Source organism: Agelaius tricolor, unplaced genomic scaffold, assembly GCF_023055355.1.
Source record: "Agelaius tricolor isolate 1412-34295 unplaced genomic scaffold, bAgeTri1.0.p SCAF_6, whole genome shotgun sequence".
In the NCBI taxonomy this organism is placed as follows: Eukaryota; Metazoa; Chordata; class Aves; order Passeriformes; family Icteridae; genus Agelaius; species Agelaius tricolor.
Genome location: NW_027269266.1, coordinates 53,015,926 through 53,039,593, shown reverse-complemented (window position 1 = coordinate 53,039,593; position 23,668 = coordinate 53,015,926). Strand labels below are relative to the sequence as shown.

The 23,668-nt window shown below is 34.9% G+C and overlaps 1 protein-coding gene across 12 annotated transcripts in view; it reads left to right on the top strand.

Moving 5' to 3' along the window:
• The window catches only part of LRRFIP2 (LRR binding FLII interacting protein 2), a 55,734-nt gene that overhangs the window by 16,825 nt on the left and 15,241 nt on the right, over positions 1-23,668 (top strand). For 3 of the 12 annotated variants that reach the window (XM_071429834.1, XM_071429838.1, XM_071429836.1), the window contains 7 exons: positions 1,240-1,326; positions 13,076-13,123; positions 14,775-14,828; positions 17,318-17,425; positions 19,732-19,776; positions 20,466-20,579; positions 21,005-21,076. In XM_071429834.1, the coding sequence (XP_071285935.1) occupies positions 1,240-1,326; positions 13,076-13,123; positions 14,775-14,828; positions 17,318-17,425; positions 19,732-19,776; positions 20,466-20,579; positions 21,005-21,076 (528 nt within the window). The remainder of the gene's footprint in view (positions 1-1,239; positions 1,327-13,075; positions 13,124-14,774; positions 14,829-17,317; positions 17,426-19,731; positions 19,777-20,465; positions 20,580-21,004; positions 21,077-23,668) is intronic. The other 9 variants (XM_071429835.1, XM_071429840.1, XM_071429837.1 and 6 more) reach the window with 3 other exon arrangements.

Here is a 23,668-nt window from a genome sequence, read left to right as displayed (position 1 = left end):
ATAGGCTTCCAGTGCTTTACATAAACATTTGCTGTGACAGTGGCAAAAGCAAGGAAAACTCTATCCTTAATCAAAAGCAAAAATCTATTGGATTTTACATTTTAAGAACTTCTATAATTGGTTGTTTGTTAGGAGTTCAGAATTTTTAGCTGCTGCTGATTCTCAAAAGGCTTTTAATTAACATTACATAGACAGCTGGAATCCTTGGTGGAAAACCTGTCTTCAGTGGTTTAATATTTAAAGAATTTGAGAGAATTTTTGTCAGCTCACTATTCAAACATGAAAAAACTGAGCTTGTGCTTTCTTCAAACTTGAGCTATATGGCAGAATTTATTCCCTCATATTCCCAGGGCTGTTTAATACCTTTATCAATGACACTGTTAGTGGGATTGAGTGTACCCTCAGCAAGTTTGCAGATCTGTGAAGCAGTGGTTCAGTTGGCACAACTGAAGGATGGGATCCCATCCAGAGCCACATGGACAAATTTGGGCCCATGAGAACCTCTTGAAGTTCAACAAGTCCAAATACAATATACTGCATGTCAGTCAGGGCAATCTCAGATGTGAGTCCAGACTGGGAGAAGTTGTTGTTGATGGCAACAAAGATGCTCAGAGGACTGGAGCACCTCACCTATAAAGACAGGCTGAGAGAGCTGGGGTTGTTCAGCCTGGAGAAGAGATGTATTTGGGGAGACTTCACTGTGACCTTCCATTACCTGAAACAGGCTTATGAAAAACAGGGAGAGTAAGTTTTTTTTACACAGGCAGATAGCATTAGGACATAGGGGAATGTATGGTTTTAAACTAAAGAGAGTAAATTTAGATTAGATGTTAGGAGGAAATTCTTACTAGGGAATTGGTGAGTTCCTGGCCACTGGAACAGATTGGCCAGAGAAGTTGTGGATGTCCCATCCCTGGAACTGTTCAAGGCCAGTTTGGATGGAGCACTGAGCAGCCTGCTTTAGTTGATGGCACCTGATCTGGACATTGGAAGTAGATGATCTTTATGATCTCTTCACACCCAAGCCATTCTGTGACTTTTTTAATGATCATCTAATTCTTTCGACTAGTAATGCTATCTTTGAAGAGTTTAGGTGCATATTATTTTTGAAATTTCATTGTTGATTACTTCCGTATTGTGATGTTAAAATCTTAATGTGTATTTGTGAAGAGATTTGAGTACTCAAACCATTATTCAAAAACTTTTTTTAAACTTTAATTATTTTCCATCCCCTTGTAGGCAGAAGCCAGACTTGCAGCAAAACGGGCAGCTCGAGCAGAAGCAAGAGATATACGTATGAGAGAGCTGGAGCGACAGCAAAAAGAGGTAGTGTAATTCACCAGGGATTATTGCAGACCTTTACAAAAATTTGTATTTTATTTTTGCATTTCCATAAGATTTTTTCTTTTAGTGTGATTCAGTTTTGTACAAGTATTTTCAGCATTAGGATTGGATTATACTAAAAGGATTCACGGTAAATAACTGTTGTCAAGATATTTCTTTTAAGAAAAGAATTTAAATTGGGTAATATTTACACATACAGTTGTGTGTTGCTCCACACATTTCTCCTAGAAAAAGTTTGCATTTCTTGAGAAAAAAAATCCTAGAAACTAGGTTTTCAGCAGTCTGGTTATTGCATAGTTGTTGCATTTAATTCAGGTTTTGACATTGCACATAAAACATTAAGAATTTACATGTAAAACATTAAGAATTCATTATTTATCATGATTGCACTCAAATTCATGTACTGCTCATACTTGGTGGTTGTGGGGTTTTTTCCTGTGTAATAAGTAAAATATGCAGAACATTTTTTACCTCTATTTTATATGATTCTCATTGTACCACAGTTTGAGTTTTTGAATTATAGATGTCTGCTATTATTTTGATGATTACATGATAATTAATGTAGATCTTTCTGAGTTTTCAATTCAGGAATCCAGTCTTGTGTGGTGACTCTAATTTATATTTGAAACTTTTTGTTTGGTTTTCTTTTTCCATCCTGTAGTTTTCTCAGCATTTATATGATAGAAAATGGGCTCATATCCAGAAATGGATGGTAGGCTAAAATCACCTGTTGTGCATGTTTTGGCCACTCAGAGAACTAACACAGGATTTTGGAGGAAGCAATTTACTAATGGTTTGCTGTGTGTTATTTCAAAGTGTCTAATTATGTATAAAAAAATACATATACACACATATAAACTATATATGTATGCAGTTCAATTATATATGTACATAGTCCAACCCTCCCCTGACTGACTGTTCCCTTGGGAGCTATCACTGGTCACCACAGAAGAGATCAGTCCCTGCTTCTCTACTTCCCCTTGTGAGAGTGCTCAGTACTGCAATGAGGACTCCTCTCAGTCTCCTCCAGGCTGAACAGACAGGGTGACCTCAGCTGCTCCTTGTTCAGCTTCCCCTTAAGCTCCTTCACTATCTTGGTTGCCCTTTTTGGGGGGGTTCTCTAATAGTTTTGTATCTTATGTTGTGCACCCAAAACTGCACACAGGACTCAAGGCTGCAGCAGAGCAGAGCGGGACAATCCCTTCCCTTGCTCAGCTGGTGATGCGGTGCCTGATGTACCCAGGACACAATAGGAGGCCCTCCTGTCTGTGCGGGCACTGCTGACTCATATTCAACTTGCCATCAGTCAGGACCCCGTGGTGCTGCTCTCCAGTGTCTTGTTCCCTAGTCTGTCTGTACGTCCTGGGTTGACCTATCCCAAGTGCAGAATCCAGCAATTGCCCTTGTTAAATTTTGTATGTGTTGGAGGTTAGGATTTGTTCAATGTTTTTTTTCTTAGGGAATTTCTCTCCCATTTGTTGCCTAAGAGACCAGAACAATGGATACTTGAGAGAAACTAAGGATGTGTCCAAGATGGGGGGAAGGGGTGCAGCTGGCTGCAGTGTCTTAGCTGGGGTGCTTTCTTTTGTGAAGAGCAGAGATAATATGAGAGTTTGGCTGGTGGGTGAGGGGCTGGGCTTGTCCCTTGCCCTCTCTCACTCTTGGAGTATAGACAGTTGGGCTGCCAGTGCAGAGTTATGTTGTGCACTGCTTTTCCTTACCACAGGTGAGCCTTTGCTAGTAAGAGCAGCTGTTGAACCGGGACCTTTTCAATATCTAATCTCACTGGAAGGGACCCTCATCATCTACTTGAGTGCTGCAGGGGAAAACCCGGGACCCTGACCCTCTCCCCCTTCTGGAGGGAATGTCTCTTGGGTGCTTGCAGAAAGCCATCTGCTGCTGGCCAGTGCTGCTGTTTTCTGCTGCTGCTTCTGGTTTTTTACTACACTTTAACCCGATATTCCCTGCCCCTGCCTCCCGGCTGGGATACCCTGCAGCTCCTGGCATGGCTCTGGAGTTTTGCTACACTTTTTACCACCCCAGGTATGCTTGCCTTCCAGCCTACTGCTTCAAGGTTCCTACTGCCATCTGTTTTATCATCCAGAGGGGCATGAGGACCAGCTGCCTCCTATGAGTTTGTAAAGGAAGCCTGTTTCTATCTCTCCCACTGGCTGTGCCACCATTACCCACCTGCAGAGAGGCAGCTGGGTTCACCCCACAGCGCCCCCTGCAGCTCTGGGGGACTCATCGCACCTGCCCTGCCAGGAGCCAACAGCGCCCCTGCTGGCTTTGACTGTAACTGCACCAAAGGGGAAAGTGCCACAGCTGGGAGAAGGCCGTTACTGGTTCTGTTGTTGCTCCCACTGTTGTTGGTGTTTGTTTACCTCGTTTAATGTGTGTATATGTATATATATATGTTTGTGTATATATATATATATATATATATGCACACACACTAGTAAAGAACTGTTATTCTTTTTCCCATATCTTTGCCTGACAGCCCTGTAATGTCAATGTTATAATAATTTGGAGGGAAGGGGGTCACATTTTCCATTTTGCTTCACACAAGAGAAGTGTGGAAGATAGGAGGTTCCTATCTTCCTTGGTAGGCACCTGTGTTTCAAACCAAGACACTATGGTTGGTGGTGGCCCATCTCTCTGATTTGTTGAGGTCTTGCTGTGGGACCTCCCTGCCCTCAAGTTCCTCCCAATTTGGTGTCATCAGCAAACTTACTATTCCTTGAGTTCTGCATCCAAGTCATTTATAAGGAGACCTGGGCCTAAGATGAGGCTGTGGAGCCCTACCAGTGACCTGATGCCAGTTTGTTGTCACTCCATTCACTACAACCCTTTGTGCCCAACCTGTGAGCCAGTTGCTCATTCATCACATAACATGGTTATTCAGCAATGTGCAGGCCACTTTGTCTTGAAGGATCCTGTGAGAGAAATTATCAAAAGCTTTGCTGAAGTCAAAAAAGATACAATCTACCATCTCTATGGTACAATCTACCTAGGTCACTTAAATGGATTACTCTGTTCTATGACAAAATGAGGTTCGACAAGCAGGAGTTTCCCCTCATGAAGCCATCATGGCTGTGACCAATGACTGAGTTTCCCCCAGGTGTTTTTTAGTACCTCCCAGAATAGGATTTTCCATGATTTTACCTAGCACTGGAGTAAGACTGACTTAATTGCAAAGTTTCTTTAGAGGGTTCCTTTCACAAAATTCATGTGCTTCTTAAAAGGGTATATGGGAGATGTCAGGGGTTTTTCTGGCTTTTAGGAAAGTGTTCACTGTGGGAATTTTTTGAATCACCAAGATTTAAGTAATACATGCTGAGACTAGCCATCATTTAAAATAGTTAAAACTACAATGGCAGTTAATATCTGTAGAAAAATCCTAAGACTGTCATTAGAATTTTATTTGCAAAGTTGTATTCACTCATTATTGTCTCTTTGCCTATCTGATATTTGTGTATACATTAGTTCTCATGTTCTCAAGATCAGCATAGTTTCTGTATTTCTTGGTGGAATGTACCTTTGAAAGTTTTTTTTTTTCTTGAGATCAAGGGTTTTTAAAATACAGTATTTGTGAGGAATCTCACTCAAAATTAATGCCACTCAGCTGAATGCCTCCTTCCTTTTGCAGTCCTAAGAGGCACATCTGCTGCAGTAGATTTCTAAACAGATGTGCACTCCTTTCCTGGGTTGAGAGATGTAACCTCTGTATTGGATAACGTGCATAATTCTAACTTGAACTTTTTAGAAATCAAGCTTGAGATACCAGCAGCACCTATCTGTTTGCAATATGTAGTGTAGTGCATAATCCTTTGACCTGAATATGCTGAACATTTAAGACAGGCTTTTTATTTTCTGATGGAATGTCAGGAAGAGACTTGTTACCCAGCAATTAAGAGGAATCTTATATAAGTAGCAAACTTTCTTCTTGCCTGCTGCAGATGTTACTAAGATATACTTGTCCAGAGATACAAAGAGTATTTAAAACTGGCAATGATCTAACTGTGTTGTGTTGAAAAGTTAAATAGCTTGAGCATTCGTTTTAAAACTCAAAACAAACAGTATAGAGAGGAAGACTAAAATATCATTATGAAAAGAACCTACGCTTCCCTCATGGCAGTTCTCTGGCAGAGTTTTAAATAGGCCTATTGAATACTGAATAGTTGTAAAATAGTTTTAAACACATTAATGTATCCAGTGAAAATGCAGATGATAACCATGTGACCATAAGCAAGAAGAAATCTAGTCTTTAGATACACATCTATGATCTGGAGACAAAGCCTTTAATTCTATAAATAACTGGCTTACAATCTTCAGAATAGTTCAATATATTGAAAACTGTAGGAAATAGGTAAGTTAAGGAGCAATTCCTACTTTTCGAACCCTGTTGTAGCCTCCAAATGGGATAGTTTTAAAATTAAGGATATTCTTAACATGTTTTCATACTGTAACAATTTGAAATGCTTATGGCATGTGAAATATATTTTGATTTTAAATTAGTTGTGGTTTTTTTCTTGCTTCTTTCACATATTCTCTTGTGTGAAGCAAAATGAACGTTCTCTCATCCTTAAACAGAAAAAAAGCTATTAAGGTGCCTTAGCTAGTTGTCATCACTCAGATTTTGAGTTTGGTTTATTATTTTCACTGTCACTGTATAGCAAAACTAGCTGTAGAACTTAAAAATGGTCAATTTGCTTAAGCTTTGTTTCTCTAATAGAGAAAAAAAATGCAAAATATATATGAGGCAACTGAGAATAATAATTTCTCCTAGGCCTCAAATAACTTTGTAAAGTACTTAAAATCTGAATGTGGTAATTATATGGTACATTTCTTAATAGTGTACTTGAAATTTTGTAAAGCTCTCTATTTTTACTTTTATTTCTTAATTTAAATAGTTTTGTGGTTTTTTTCTGCATTAATATATTAATCATAAGAAAGACTAACTGACTACTGAACACTAATTATTAATTATATTAACCGCCTTACTTACATTACCTGATGTGATATCTTTGCATACTTACCCAAATCAGGTGAAATGAGTTCTTCTAACTTGAATGAGTTTACTTGCCACCATGGATTATTCAAAATGACACATAGCATTAAAAGTGCTAAAAGCACGTTGCTCACTTTGGCTTCCTGGTATTGTGTCAGGGTTTTTATTCCTTCCTTATAGAATAACTCTGCATTTCTTCTTTCTCAGGAAGATGCAGAGAGAGCCAGATACTCTCACCAGTCCAGTCGACATTCGCATTTGGTTTGTGTTCGAACTATATACTTTTTCTTTTTGATCACAGCCTTCAGAAACCAAACCAAAGGAAAAAAGGGTTTGGGTTCTGGTTCCTTTTTCTAATGGAGAGGATGACACTTCAAGTCTCATAACTATTTGCAGTTTTAGTAATTTTAAGTCACATATAATGTTTAAGTTCATCTGGTGGTTTATGTCCATCAGTGTTAAAAAGGTAGTTTATTTTTATGTTTCAATCTTCTAGTTTTTTCTTGCACTTTGAGTATTACTGTGTGTCTGTAGTATTTGTGAAAGAAAAGGTATCAGTACTTTAAGATACAATTTGAAGAAGAGTTTGGTATGATGCAGGATTCTCTTTCTTGGAGAAGGTGGGAATATATTATTCATTAATGGCAAAATATTTAGCCAAATGATGTAAAGTATCCTGAAGACTGCTAACAGAAATATTTTTTGTATAGACTCTTTTATGTCATCTTTACGCCATATATATATTGCTAAAGAACAGTTTTCTTGAGATTATGGTAACATTTTCCTCGTCTTGGATCTACGTAGAAATCAGCTGGTCATTGATCTGGGTATACAGGCCAGGAAAGGGACAAATTACTAAAATAAAAGGTTGGTTTTATGTATTTTGGAAGTTGGAATGAGCTGTTTCTTTGTGTGACTTTAAAAAAAGGTGATTGTCACTTGCTAAGAGGTTTTTGCAATTAAATGTATTTTCTGATTAACTGAATTTTATGTAATGTTGTGCAAGTTATAGTGTTAAATATTTCTGCAATTTGCCGCACAGGTATTTTTACCAAATAATTTTGAACAGTAAATGCTTTATCAAGAAAACATGTAAAATACGCTATGTGCAACTCTTAGAAACTTGTGAGCTGATATAGATTTGCTCAGATCTGCTCTTGTCTTGGCTGACATAGCAAAGATGCTAAGAGGGAGATGAAGTAATTGGCTGTTGTCTAAACAAGAGGGTTTGAATTGGGCAGATAACTAAGCTCATTTTTGGGGGGCTTACTTAGAATTTCTTGGACTGCCTTGGTTATTTTCTGTCATTCAGTGAAGAGTAATAGAATTAAATTTAAAAATTTATTTCATATCTTAATGTATTTTTATAATTTCATTCTCAAGAGTTCCTCAGATGTCAGTGCATCTCACAGGAGCCGAGCAAGTACCTCCAAAAGGAGAGCTCTTGTGGTGTGTTACTTGGAATGAGCACGCTTTTTACTTAATTTGATGTGTTCACATGGTAACATTTTTTATGTATACTTACCAAAGCAGTAGTTGGGTGAAAGCATGCTTATAGAGCACAGTATTAATGGGATTGCTGCAATGATTGATGTAATCAAGTACTTTGTGATAGCAAATGTGAGAGCTGAAAGAAAGAACACTTACAGGTGTGAAGGGAATTAATCTCTTCAGTTGCTCTCTCCCAATGTCCCCTAACTAATAGAATAGTTAAAATTCTATTACTAAAATCACATGTAGAGAAGTAATGAAATGGAAAAGGTTGTCCATCAGTTTTGACAGGTACGAAGATGTTATTAAAAGTTAAAACAGGATACATTTTTCTCTTTTATGTTGTGATTTTAGAACAACAGACAAGGCTGAAATACAGAAATTTTGCCTTTTCAGTAATGGGTATTTCTGTATATTTGTGGTATTCCTAGTTTAGGCAAGTTAAACGTTTTTTAGTAGACTGTTACACCTTTTTAAACTATTAACAGTTTAAGAGTCAGGATGATAAGTGTCTGAGTGATCTGTCTTCATTCTCTGATAGCAAGGTTGCTTATTGAAGGTAATAATTAGAGACAGAAATTGTTTTGAAAAAATAAATAGTTAAGTTGATTAAAACTGATCCAATGACTTATGGGTCCTGTAGGTAATACTTTTAGTAACACAAGAAGGACCATAGTCTATAAATTACATCTACAATATTAAAATATCATTTAATATATTGGTAATACTGAATGTATTGGAACTATTGAGATAATATTAATACAGTATAAACTAATATTAACTAAATCTTGGCTATATTAACTTATAAACAAATATAAATCAAAATCTGGGGAATTTCTGGTGTTAATCTGATGTCTAGAAGAAATTTTCAGATGTAACAATAGACAAAAATATTTTTTCTTGAAATCCTCTCATTACTCCTCATTTTGGAAATTATACTGGGCAATACTCCAGCATGCTACTACTATATAAGGTCATATTTTTAAACTACCGTCAGGGTTTTTTTTCCTGTTGGCTTAGGTTGATATTAAATTGTATATTGTATTGCACATTACCTACAGTCAAAATACCTGTGAAATTTTTTAATGAATTGGAAAAAAACAAGCCTGATGGGAAAATTTAAGTTTTCTAAGTTGAAAAAAAGAAACATAAACTTCACAAATTTTGCTGTTAATGAGTGGCAAGAAACATGAGACACTTGCTAAACTATTATTACGAAGCTGTTTTTATTTGTATTCTTAAGAGTTGCCAACTCTGGTAGATTCCCATTCTCTTTACACATAGCTGGCCCTTTCATCACACTGTTCCTTCTTTTTCACACATTTGCTCCTCCTGAAAACACTTAATTCCTCTATTCCTTTTAATTCCTCCCTGATCACAAAATACTATTTCCCTTTCCTCCTGTGAAGTCTTTCATTCCCTGTACCCCATAGGCAATGACCTTCCTGAGCCTGTAAGGTGCCATGGAAGGTCATTGCATCATGGTGAATTGCACAGCTCAGCAGTGGAGCAGATGTTCCCTTTGAGTCCTTTACCTGTGTGGAGATGAGCCCTTTTTTACATAACCTTGTAAATGTTGTCTCAGTTTAGTGAAATCTACCATATAAGACTTGGTTTAACTATTTAAAATTCTATTACTAAAATCACATGAAATAGTTCACATAGTGTAGTGCTGTCCAAAATTATCTCAGTTTTCATAAAATGGGATGCTGTTGGGGAAAAAGATTAATTTTTATTACGTGGTCCAGCCTCAGAAAGCAGTTCAGATCTGGATAAATGCATATTCCTTCATGTTTAAATTTTCATTATTAGTAGAATATGTTTTCTTGTAATTTTTTGTAAGTCTTTTTAGTCAGTCTTTGAAATAAAAGCAATTTAATTTTTTTTTTAACATTGTGACCTTCACTTAATTTAATTTTCTTTTACTTTAGTATGACAACACTAAGGATAGAACTGCAAGATATTTGGTCCCTGTATGTTAATACTTTGCATCTCTTTGAGGGAAGACTGTTTTTGTGCATTGTTTCTAAGGTGTAATGATACTAACTAGTGACTTTAAATTTTTTATATACTTCAAAAAGTATATAAATTTGTACTCTCATATGTTCAGATGTAGAATAGTTATACAGTTCTAACGCTTTCTGTAGCCTGCATGTGTAATTTTTTTTAGGGAGAAAAGACACCTGTCTTACAGCAAGCACTTTCTAGTATTGTTATTTCTAAACTTTGTAGTGAAGTCTCATACAGATTAGACTTGGAAGACATCCTTGGTGGAAAAAGTGTGTGTGCATCTATTTGTATTCTACATTACCACATAGAAACTTTAACGTAATCTAATGGAAAGTTATTTCAGTCCAGAGAATAAGCAGCTAGTTTGTATATCTTTACTTAAAAGACGTCTGTCATATTTTTATGAAGTGATAGTAGATGGCATCACATTCTCAGTGGGATTATGCCACATAAAATCTGTGTTTCTTAAGAAGAGGCAAGCAACAAGTACCACCAAAAGGAATATTTAAGCGGCTTAAAAAGCTGTATTTGTTTAAATAGCAGTGTTATCTGAATTAGCTAGCAGATAGGCAAGCACAATATAGTGCTTAAATTTGTCTGTATTGTTAAGCTTTTTTAGTTTGTTTATTGATTTAAATTCTTCTGTGAGATGTGAGCACTAGCTTTAAGCCAAGCCTATATTAATGAGGATAGAGGTGATTATAGTTTCAATTGCCAGTTTTTTTTTAACACAGTGATAGAAGCGTGGCTTTCACACTGTTTTTCCAATTAGGTAGTTAGAATTTTCTGTGTTATTTCTGCTTTAGGTGATAAAACCCTTAAATCCTTATGTCTGTCTTCTTTATATTTTAAGATTGAAGATGCTGTTATATAGTGGTGTTAGTTCTCTAAATTTCATTTTTAGAGTCATGCTTACAGTTAATCTCAAAGTTCAAAGGAGAAAGCTCTTTATTCCCATAAAGGTTTATTGGATAGTTTTCTAGTATAATATTCCTTATAAATATACTAAGTATGTAACATCATGGATAAAATTTGTTAGCTTCCTGACATTTTCATAAATGTTTTTAGGGAAAAAAACCCCCTCATATTGATCAGATTCTGACCTCCAATTTGTGTGTGAAACGGTTTTTGTATCACTGCAATACCATCAATGGAATCAGCTGAATAGAAATCTTGTTTTTTGGAGGTCTGGAAAAGGCTCTTGGAACTATTTAAAGGTGGCAATTCTCTGGATTAAAGTTTATTCAGTTGGGATGGAGATACATGTTCTATTACTCCCACTTGTCCTCTATCAGATAGTTAGAAACATTTTAAATGTAGATGTACAGCAGATTGAATTTGCCATAGACCTTGATGTTAATCCAGTGACTTACTGAAAAAGGCATGAGGATTATTTTGATTGTGCAAAAGCTATTCCAGAAAGTTTGGTGTTTAACATGTGAATATAGTGTCAATAAATGAAATATTTTGGATGTAATTTTTTGGACAGTTTTCAGTACGGATGGATTAGCAACTGCATTAGGAGTTGGGGGAGGGGTCAAAGCAGCAGTGGATGCTTGTGTTGAGACTATGCTGAAGTAATTTTGTATTTACTTATTATTATATTAGAGCATTTCTCCATGTGCTTTTGAAGGGGTATTTTCCTGTTCCCTTAGTTCCTAAACAAATGAACAATATGAGTCTTTCTGCTTTCTGTTGCTTATTAAGATAAGAAGTGCTTTATTCTGCAGGCACTACTTTTTGCCATGTTTTTATCTGTCTGGTTTTTCTTTTTTGTATGTGTGCATGAGTTTTTGCCTTACATGTGCATATATATGCAATTTTTGTAGAGAGTCAAAGCCCAACAGAAATAAGCCAAAATATAATTGCTAGACTTTCAGTATGTGTACTTGATGTAAAGAATAGTGGTAGGGTAAAGGCTATGCTAGTGTCACATAAACATCCAGCCCAAATTCAATTATTAGGGATTTCTGTCCTTTTCTCTCCCCAAAATGCTTTGATTCATAATGGTATCTAATGTAAAAAAGATTAAGTAAATAATTGTACTAATTATTAGCAAGTCTTTTCAGTTATGTTTTTCATGTATTTCTTGCTGCACTTCTTAAGCTTTTGGAATTTTTATTTTATTATGGAGCAAAAATACCAAAATTATGTACTATTCTGTTTGAGCATGGCATTAGAAATACAGTTAATGCTGATATACAAAGTACATAGTAGTTTTGAGGCTTTTATTATTTACTTGTATAAGAAAGCTAAATGGATTTGGGGTCAATATTAGGGAAAACTTTACAGCATTCTGCACAAGGTCTAAGCTTGGGAACGCTTGGGTAATGTTAAGATAAAACTTCTGTTTGCAAGATCTACAGATGCAACCTTTGTTTTCTCTCTCCTTTCCTTCCTCACCCCTCAGAGTGGAATTTACTATGATCAAAGAAATTATAGCAGCCTTGGATATAGTAAACCAGTTCCTTCCTACCATGTTTGGGTCTGTCTCCTCTTTCTTTATAAATTTAATTATTTACACAAAATATGTATATGTGGTTTTGTTTACTTATGCCATGTGACACTAACTTATCTCTATGACACTTGCAATTATTACAGTGAAAAGCGGTAACAGTTGTATTTTTTGCTTGTAATGGTTGTGTTTTATAAAATCATTGTGTGGCATGCTGATTACTCTGTTCTGCATGTGAGGTTTTAAATTTAAAATAACTTCTGTTTCATGATTCTGTGTGATATAAAGAAAACAACCAGAAGCTGTGACAGTTGCTGTTTCAAATTCCTGTCTTTTAAAAACAACCAAAAACTCTTAAGTGTTTAACACCATTGCAGTACTTTTTTCCATCTTAATATAAATTATAAAATACTGATATATCATGAGATAAGTAATATCTTCCAGTGCCTGCAGCTGTGGTCATGGCCAGGTTTAAATAACTAGCTAGAGAAAACTGACATGTTATTTGATAATTACTTGATTTCTTCACTCTCTTCCACAAATCTACTTGAAAAAATACTAGACTGGTTTGATAATGTTAAAATTTATTTCAAAGAGGTTTTCTTGGAGGCTCTCCCACCCTTCCTGACAGTTTCTGTCTACTATAGATAGATTAAAATTTAGTATTTAAATCTTTAGGACTTTAGTGGAATATAGAACATAAATTTAAAAATGTGTGTATGCAGAAAAAGTATTTCTGACTTGTTCTGTTCTTCACATTATAGTCATCTTCTCTATACAGTGATCCAATGGCACCAGCTAGGAGCTACAGGGTTAGTACAATGTAAAACAATATCTTACTTATCTTTAGATGCTTGAATGGCCCAGTATAAATACAAAATTACGCTTTTCTTCATAGGTGTCTCCTTTAAACACTGGTTTGATAAGAAGTATCAGTTTGTTTTGTAAGCACCATATGCATGGATGCCTTAAATTTGTATTGTATGGCCATGAGGTTTGACAGTATTACATGTGCATTTTAAAATATTTTTATATTGCATTTTCTATGTATAATTTTGTGGAGGCATTCAGTTTCGTTTTCTTAATGTTGTTAAATTGCCTCTTTAAAGTATTTTAGTAGTTGCTGTTTTACTGCTCTTTCTACAGGCAAGCATAAAGTTGGTGAATGCAACAATGATAACTGAAGAGCACTGGGGTTAGAATAAGTTATTTCAAGCATACTAAATAACAACTGCATGTATAATACCAAACCAGTATTTTAAAAAGTTAAGCATTTGGATGGAAATCAGGAGGTTATTGAAGTTTGCGGTAAATAGACCTTGAATACTTTTAAATAGGATGCTATATTTAAATTTAATAAACTTGAAAAAATGCAATAGCATGAAAACCTAATCTGCATCTTTACAAAATCAAGAGTAGCTAGTAGTGCCATAAGAAAGGCTAGTGTAGCTCTGCAAAAAATTATCTTTAAAAACTGGCATGAATGTCTGAAACTTCATGCCTTTTGCTGCGTATAGTAGTTCAAATCTATCTTACACTGCCATTTAGAGACATGCTAAACCTATGTTAAAAAACCATCAAATATTATGTAGTATTTTTAATTAGTTAGTGAGATCTTCTTTTGCAGTTGGATTACAAATGAATGATTTACCTTTTTTGGCTTTGCATATGCTCTCAAGAAAATGTTAGAAGATTCTGTGAGAGAACAGTACAATAAAGACTGCTATTACGTATAGCTCTGATACAAATATAATTCTAATTTCTGCTGGAGGTGTCTTCATAGGGAGGGGCAAAGCAGCATGAAATGGTAATTTTTTTTCTTTTTAAGTTGCCTTGCTCAGAGCTGCTTTCATTATTCGCTGCATAAATAGATTTCAGCCTTGCACCTTTAAACTTAACTCTTTCAGGAGAATGTGCATGAGTGACTGTAAAATAAAATCACTAAATGTACTGCATAGCTTCAGTTCCCAGGGTGTGTTAAAACTTCTGCAGGCTTCCAAGCAGTTAAAACCAAATTGAAATTTAAATGTTTAATTTAATTATGCAGCTAGTTAAGATTTCATTTTTTTAAAGTATTTGGCTGTTTTTTAAGGGAATTCTTAGTGACACATGGAAATAGACATGCCTCAAAGCAATAAAAAATGCCGCTGAGAATCTTAAATTTTTTTTTTTTCCACAAAAAGTATGCTACTAACTGGAAATGCATAGATAGGATAAGAGAATATGTGACTGTGCATAGGAATTACAGTGTATGAGTGTGGCATGATAATGGCTGAGACTGGGTATACATGGTACTTCATTCCTTCTTTCTCAGGCCTCGTTGTGTGGTGATGGATGACATAACTCAAATAGTTCTTGCACTCTTAGTATAATAGGCCTCTGGTTGTTTCTTTCATTATCTTTGTTTTCTGCAGACAAAAATCTATGAAAGTTGTGAAAGTGTCCTTCATAACTTTTCTTTAGCCATCTGAATGCAGTTATTCTTCAAGAGCAAGCTCAGTCCGAAGTAGTCCTGTGGTGAGCATTCCTATGCACGATTTGATGAATGCTTTGATATTAACACATCAGCAATTACGAGTTTGTCCACTTGGGATCGTTTCACTGACCAACACACAGATTTGATTTTTCCATTCGGCATAAGAAGTTTTGATTTGTCAGAGATGTGATTTTTAGCAAGATGTAAATTTTTAGCAGTAACACAGTAAACTGTAGAAGGAATTTGGTTTTCTAAATATCTTTTTAATGTTTGTAATAAACAACTAGTAACTGAAGTATAGCACATTGTTGGGGTTACCACCCTATGTCATAGATGGGGCAAGCACATGAAACACTACAGTACATGTGGAATAGTCTTTCTTTTGGGAAAGAGGATTAATGGAAACTGTTATATCATGCAGTAAGAAGTTTGCTCATTTTTATGATAACGAGTATCCATAATGAGAAAAAATTGGGTTTGGGTCTGTATTGTATTAAAAGTATCATTCTAAACTTGGCTCTTTGTGCTGCAGAGTGATTTTAAAGAGATTTATTTTGCTTCTGCCACAGAACAATTGTCTAAGTTTCATTGATATAGCTGCTCATTTGTCACGCCACACAAAACAAAATAAGTTATCAGTGTTCTAGTGTGGGCTAAATTGAAATGTTCAGTCCTTTTTAAAATTTCTCACATATTAACACTGTTATATGTACTAAACAAATAAAACCACATTTGTCAGAAACTAATGTTTTTAGCTACAAGAGATATCAGAGAAAGTTTTTGAGGGTGTAGGGAAAAGGTAATTTTGCTGTTGCTTTATGAAGTTCTAAAATGTAATAGGTATTGACATACATGTATAGTCTCTTTCATTGTGAAAATGCTGCTTGTCTCCTTAGATTTTATTAACACTGAGATAATATCTTAAAAGTATATACTTTGATATATAGGAATATATATATATATATATAAGATCTCACTGTGTATATGTTATACCAGTCATGCCAAGGTGCATTCACTCACACTAGTGAATGCTTAATAAAGTTCAAAGCATTTGTTAAATGAAACAATCCTGAAAAGCAGATGAGTAAAAATCTTATGAATAATTTAACATTAATTTCCTACTGTTTCTGTGTCTTGTATTTTGGTTTTACTCTGGATAATGCATTTGAAGTCAGCTTAGTTCTCTCTGAAAATCAGAAGAGTAAGTAGGAGAGATGTAAAAGGTAGAAAACGCTTGTGAGAAACTGTATGATGCTTCTCCATCTTAAAATCTATCTGTTTTGATGACCCCATTGGGAAAGATACTAGGACTACAAAAAGTATAGAAGGAGGGACAGCAAGGTTTATTAGGTATATGGACCTCTCAACAGCAAAGTGGACTTTGAATGACTGACCAATACTGTCATAGATTGTAGCCCGAGTTGTTCTTTTGCTGTAATCATAATAAATAAGAAGAATTCTCTCCAGTATCTCTATACTTTGTGAAATGTAAGTTTAATAGGAAAGTTTAGCCAAATTTCCAGCTATCAAAATTTACCTAGCTAGCTACATTTAATGAAAATTAAGATACTATTTTAAATATAGATGTAGCTGAAAAATAGCTGGAAAATTTGTTGTCAGAGAAATAGAACATAACATAGCAGTGACAACAAATACAAATTCTGTAGTCCTAAAATAGCATAATCTGAGCCAGTTGTTCATCAGTAAACTGGTTTTTGTACACCAGTTATACATGTAACTTTTAGACATCTTACTAGCTTTTAATCACATACATCAAGTATAAAGAACTTTTTTTTAATGGTGAGAATTGGATACGGACAATATCTTTTCAAACTATTCATAGAAGCATTTTCTTCCTATAATCACTTTCCCTGTGAAGATTGTATTCTAGTTTTAGCTTTCTGCCTTTTGAAGTAGAATGCTATCAATAATGTTATGATAAACCTACTCTTCCCATTTAATACTGTGTTTTACATGCATAATGTTTCTCAGTTGAGTATTTCACTTGAATTCCCATGGCAGATGTAATTGTGTTTAGATATATTTTGCCTTTTTTAACAAGAAACGTGTAGCACTAGTATTTTTCCCCAACTTTTTAGGTGCTAGTCTGACATATATCTTTGGGGAGTAACTTTGCCTTCTAGTCTAAGATGTCTTAAACTCAGCAATGAGAAGAAGCCCAGATTATAGCTAGCACTGTTGGATTTGTGTTGATTTGAAAAAAGACAACATTTGTAGGGAAAAATATTTTTTTTTTTATCAGTTTATATAATCTGTCTTTTATGATCTGAAAACTTTTTTTAATTTTTGTAGTTTGGGTTTGACCTTAAATTAATACTAAACCCTTTGGTCTAGTTTTATGGGTTTTTTATATTACTCTAATTGAGGAAGATGAATCAATAATAAATGTTCATTGTTTTTAGTGCAATAATGGAGATTTAAGGTAGGATTTTTTGGTTTTTTAATAAACTTTTGTTCATTCAGTGGTGTCATCTTCAGTTCTCTTTCACCTTCTCCTTATCTTTTGAAGTTCTCTGATTTTTCTCATCAAAGTGAAACTACTGCTGATTATTTCAGTCGTTCCAACCACAGGGGAAGCATTGTTTCCGATGCAGATTATGGCCAAGTTTTGAATAGTGTGAGTGTAATGCTTTTATTTACACTGTGGTGAATACAGCAAAACCATGGATTTTCTTTTCATACTCTGAAAGAGTAAATACTGTTAAAGCATTCTAAATTACTTAATTGCAACTTGGTTTATTGCGGAGTTGGGGCTTGTTTTCATATAAAAATGTACTGAGTGAAATTTTAAAAAGCATGCTCCTTATTTTAAAGGAGATTTTGCCTGTTGCTAGAAGCATGTGACAAGTGTAACACTTCACAATTTTGTGTGTGTGTGTGGTAAGCTTAACAATCTTTTAAAGACCCTAATATTTTACATTTTTTTCTTATGGAAATTTAGTGTGCTAGGAAGGTTTTTGTGTACTTTTGGAATACTATTACTTCTTTTTGTGACAAAAATATTTAGAACTGTATCCGCACTAGTCCATTTTAGTGTTCCTTCATCCCATATGAGATTTTTTTCAGAATCCATTACTGAAGCACTCCTTGCTGGCTATGCACTTGTACAGAATCCCATGTCAATCAACAGATCATGTTAAGGGAAAATTATTATGATGGTTTTCCTCTGCAGCTCCCTTTAGGCTGAACATTGTTTATACCAAACCTAGCCACCTTCTCTTTCTTGATGCTGTAACTTCTAAAAATTCTTGTTACTTGCAGGCAAAACTTTTGTGTTTAATAGCATGGAGTAAAAGGCAAATTTCTGTTCTTAGGTATATCTTTTGAAATAGCATTTAGGGTTAGCAGATACAGTAGGTAGGCAGAGAGGCTGAGAGCACTGTGCTTATTTAGTTGAGCAAAAGGAACGGTGTGTGGTGATCAGCAATGTATAATTGCTTGCTTAGGTGAGAGCCAAATTCTTTGTACCCTTGCCAAGCAGTGCAAGAAGGGCCAGCAACCTCACACTGCAGTTCAGGAGTTCAGACCAGACACTCCAAGAAGCTCCACAAGGACGTTATTGTTGCAGTCTGTCAGGTTACAGCAGGGCTGCAGAACCTCTGTGTTCAAACCACAGCTGTTGGCTGTGGTTTTGCTTTCAATTGGAGACTGAGAGCTAGACTACTCTCATAACCACTTTCTGTGACTTTGCATTTAGATATTTTAATACTGTTACAGTGCTGTATAAGTTGTAATAATTCATGTTGTTTATCATCTGTACATTCTCAAATCATGAGAGACTCATTATTTCTCCAGCTTAAACTTTAGCACTTTTTTCCCATAATAAAGCTGACTTTCTGAAATAAATGCTGTGCTAAAAGAAATGTGGAGGCTGAGACTGGTAGTTATGCTGCCTTCTCAGTTGCTTGTTTTATCATCATTATTTATTACTAGATTTGAAATTTATATTTTTATTTAGGTTAGTCTAAATGTATCCTTCAGATCAATACTGGTAACAAATATTTGCAATCTATAATTTCAGTACATCATTGGAGGTAGTGAATTTGTCATGAAGAAGCAATGTTGCTTTTATAGAAACCACAATAGGAGGAAAAAGAAAAGTCTTATAAAGTAATGTTTGTTTCTTCTGTGATTGCAATAGTCTTCCAAAACTGTTTTCTCTGGCATAGAGAAAAATAGGTGTTCTTTGAGAAGCAAGACATGTGAGACACCATACTAAATATATGTCTAATCCCACTTATTTTCATTCATAGAAATGTAGAAAATGTGGACATCTACAATACAATTTTGCAATAGCAGTTTCCTAAGTAAGAAGGGAGTGTGGTAGTTCTTCTCCTTAGTCTTCAGTAGATAAAATATGAATTGAAATTATTTTGTAGAATGCTTTTACTTAGTACACTTCAGTTATAGGCTTTTACCTGAACCAGTTATATTGTGATTTAATCGCAGGTGACACTAAAGAGATTGAACTTACAGATGTTTTCTGTTAACTAGGGCATTCACCCTGCTGTCACTGAGTGCCTTAAGTGTACCTGCATGAAGCTTTGCATTTGTTACGCCATCTAGTTTTGTAGTGATTACTCTTGAATTTTAAATGTTACTTGAAATATATATTTAAATATACTTAAAATTTAAAAGAGTAAGTGTGTTTTGTTGCTTAATACTGGTAATGACATTTTAAAAACTTTAAAGAAAGGTTTCTGGCTTTTTTCTTTACAAGCTTTTTTCTTTGCATTTATGTTGCAACTAAGGTAAAAACTGTTTTTTAAACTAAGTATTATTTTTCCTTTCTTGATCTATGCTAACATCTGAAATTTTTGAAATGGTTTCATTTAAAAATATTTTTCAGTCTCTTTGAACAAAAGATGCCAATTTGGTAGTTCCTTATTACGAAAGGTAATCATGTTCCCTATTCTCTTTCAGCTGGAAGAAAAAAGTGAAAAATCACATTCAGAAATATTTTCAAGGGTAAGAGTTTTTAATTTTCAAAACTTTTAAAATTATTTTAAGTCAGTGTTCATTCCCAAATCGCAATTGTTGAATTAATTAAAAAAGTGTACATTCTGTGTATTCTTTGTATTTTTTGTCAGGGTTAGCTTGCAAAAATAAGTTTAGATAAACTTTTTTATTCCCCAGAATTAATGGTTTATGCCTTTTTATTTCTTGAGGGAAAAGAATTATTCTTTAGTTTTCTTTTGGCCAGTAATAATTTTCTATAAAATTTATTTTTTCATGTCAGAAATACTTACCAGGTAAGGCTAAAATTTAGGAGGCTAAAACTATAAAAATCTGTATGATAGCTTCTCATTGTAGGCTTTCTTCTGAATCCTGGATGGCAGGAATTATAATAGTTTGGAAATACTGTAAATGTCTACAGTATTTCAGCACTATTAGCCGTCTTATGAATATCTTCTGGATAGATGACTCAAAATTCTAATGTTCTGGTACACTAAGTCATCAACAAGAAACCAAGATTTTACCAAGAAGAAACACAGGTGCTGGAAAATACCCAATGGAACATACTGTCTGTAAGTTAGTATTAAGAAAAACCAGAGAGAAAACCGTTCTGTGACTTTGAAGAAATTTATAAAGAGTATTATCAAGTATACCAGAAATATCCGTATGATTCCTGACACAATGTTTTTCCCTTTCTTAAGCCCTCATCTCGCAATTCAGTAAGTGCAGCTCCTCAGAGTGGCAGCTCATCTAGGAGAGGAAGTGGAGATGCGAGTAGTTTGGTGGATCCTGATGCCTCCCTCAGTGAATTACGGGTGAATTGCATTTTTAAAGAATTTGAAGCTAGTTTAAATAGGAAGATTGTTTTTTAATACAGGACTTCTGTTATAATAGGAAAATGTTATGAGGATGTAATTTTCAATCATGAAGTATTTTTTTACTTTCTTGGTATTTTATCTTGGTTTGTGTTTGTAATTATGGTTTAAGAGTTTAGTTTATTAAGATAAGACTTTGTTTACATTGAATTTCAAACAATTCTGTCCTGTTTGAGTTGTCTTGCAGCTAGGGTTATAAACAAAACCTTAATTTCCATCAAGTTGTTGTGAATTAATTTTAATTTCTGGGAATTTTTGCAGGCTTTGTCATTTGACAGAAGTGCATGTAAACCTTTTAATGCTTTTTCAATATTAAATTATTTCCCCATACTTCTTATGCAATGGTTCATTCCTATGTCCTGCAGGATATCTATGATCTTAAGGACCAGATACATGATGTAGAAGGGAGATACATGCAGGGACTTAAAGAATTAAAGGTATCAGGGCTCCTCCCGAGCATGCATTTGGAATGGGTGTTTTGCATAATGGAGTTATCACCAATTTCACTAACGTATAGTGGCTTCACTAACAAATTTTATAATTTCTTTAAAGCATGTATCTAAGTTTTAATGCATGAAGAACATCAGCTTAAAATGTATATGCGATTGCATGTTTATTATTTGATTACAGTTAGAAGAGTTAATACTTTTTGATGTTTTGATATAAATAGGTGTTTTCTGATAAGATAATGAGGTGTTCAGTTTATATTTTTAGAGGTTTGTTAACAAATAAACAGATATACAAAATAATTACTAGGTGTTAAGTAGGGAACAAAGAAATGGGAGATAATTATCACAAAGAACTTGAGAATTAGTCCTCCAAGTTTCAGCAAATACTTCATATTATAAAGCAAAAGCAAAATAATAATTTTGAAAGATGTACTGCAATTAATTTTGGCAGGCATATTGCTTGCAGGAGAAAATAAATTTTGTTTTAATTTTTTGCCGTTAAAAAATATTAATTTATGCTGGTTTATATTCCCATTGTTTTCTCTAAATCACAGATTGGTTTTTTCAGCATTAGGCTAATGAGTGCTAAGGAAACTTTCCTGTCTGTGCTAAGGAAACAATCCTGCATCCACTGTGGTAGTCATATTCCCATCACCCCAGATTTTCATTGCTGGGAGCAAAACCCTCCAGTGAATCACCAAGTGAGTCAATGGGTGCTGCACTAGACTGGCTACACACACCATTCTCACACTGTCAGTCAAGGTTTCCTTACAAGCTTGGCCACAGGTTTCCCATAACAGAGTCTCAGACATCTGATTTTTAAAAGTACTTTAATCATGGCAGGGTCACACAAAACTAGTTTGAGATCAAGCTGGGTGCTGCCAAGAACGGACCCTGAGCCAAGCAATCCATTTTGTATCCACAGTCCATGCAGATAGGGGTGTGGGGTTTTCCTGCTGAGCCATTGGCTCCCGTTGTATCTCAGAGTGGCTGGCTACCTGGCTGGTGCCACAGGTTCCCATGCACCTTGCTGTGCAAAGGGTCAGTGCCTGATCACTGCTCTTGCTGGAAGCCCCAGACATTTCCCCCTACCAAGGGTGCAATCTGCAGTTTGTACTGCAGCAGCACACTGAGCTAACTACTTGTACTAGGTGTAGTCTTCCACATGAGATTTGTCTGTATTTTGACTTGTTTAAACTAGTATGTATGCCTTTCTTTTATACATTTTCACACAATTAACAGTGCAGTAAATTTAAAATAATCCTGCTTTTCACTGTTTTGTATTGAAGGGATACAGAATTCAAAAAATTATGGGGCTTGCAAATCTTTTCCAGGATATTTGTTCTGTTCTCTTTTCTATTATCTAATTATGAATTGTTTTATCTAAAAGTAAAGAGAACTTTACATATGTTTTATATCCATATAGAGACTGAATTAAATGAATGCCTCTTGTATTAGAGCATATAACAGTGATGTATTTATCAGCTTACTTGAACGTCTTCAATTTAACAATATATTAGATTATATAGTAAGGGGAAAACATGTAATATGAGCTGTTTAGTGTAGGAAAAGTTATTTCCTCTTTGAAGTATAACTTTACCTTTGAAGGAAACTTTAAACCTGATAGCAATATGTTCAGATGAAGTATGTTTTGGTTTAGTTATATGAATATTAAAAGGACTTCAAAGAGTAGTAGATTACAGGATTATTAGACATAGCATATGAGGCATAGATCAAGTGTAATGTGAGACAGCTTCATATTTTCAGAATGGATCTAAATCTCATTCTTTGTGTTTGCCAGCATCTCATGATTACTGTTCTGACTCGTGGTTAATGAATTATTATTTATTGTAATCCATTACAGTTACCAAAGAGTGCAGTGTGCAATAGTAAGATCTTAATCTATGCTTGGCTTTCAGAATTCAACTGCATTTTATGTTGTTGCTAATACTGAATAATATGTTCCTAGGTTAGTTCACATTCCATAGAGATTCTTTTGGGAACCTTTTTTTTTTTTTAATTAGGAAGGTACTGCCTTTTTCTCAACTTGTACTTAATCATTTTTGTCTTGTGTATGTTATAGAAGAGTTACCAGAATACGTACTTTACACTGCATTTAAATGTTGGGGTTTTTGGTTGGTTGGTTGGTTGGTTGGTTGGTTGGTTTTTTCCAGTGTTGGACTAACGGGGATTTGTAAACAGACTACCTTCTAAGCTTTCTGGTTGCCCTTATGCTGGTAGAAGTGTGGGTTTTACCTGGCTACAAGTATACTGGGTGTCAGTATAAACAGCAGGATAAACTCTAATGTTGCTACTTCTGGTTTAGTTAGGTCTTCAAATCTTTTGCTGTCTCAGTTTGATTGTTTTGTTGCTTTTTTTATGTATTTATTTGCATCAGCTGGAAAGGAATTCTGTGTCTTTCCTCAAAATTTTTCTTTTATGCTGTTAACAGTGCACTCTCTTGATGTCTCCTGGCTTGAATCATCTTGTTCTAGCTGAGCAAGCTAATTTTTATAGCACTTTACTGATAAAGTTTTGTGTGGTGTTTCTTCATAGCTTTAGGTTATGTGCAGAGCCTTA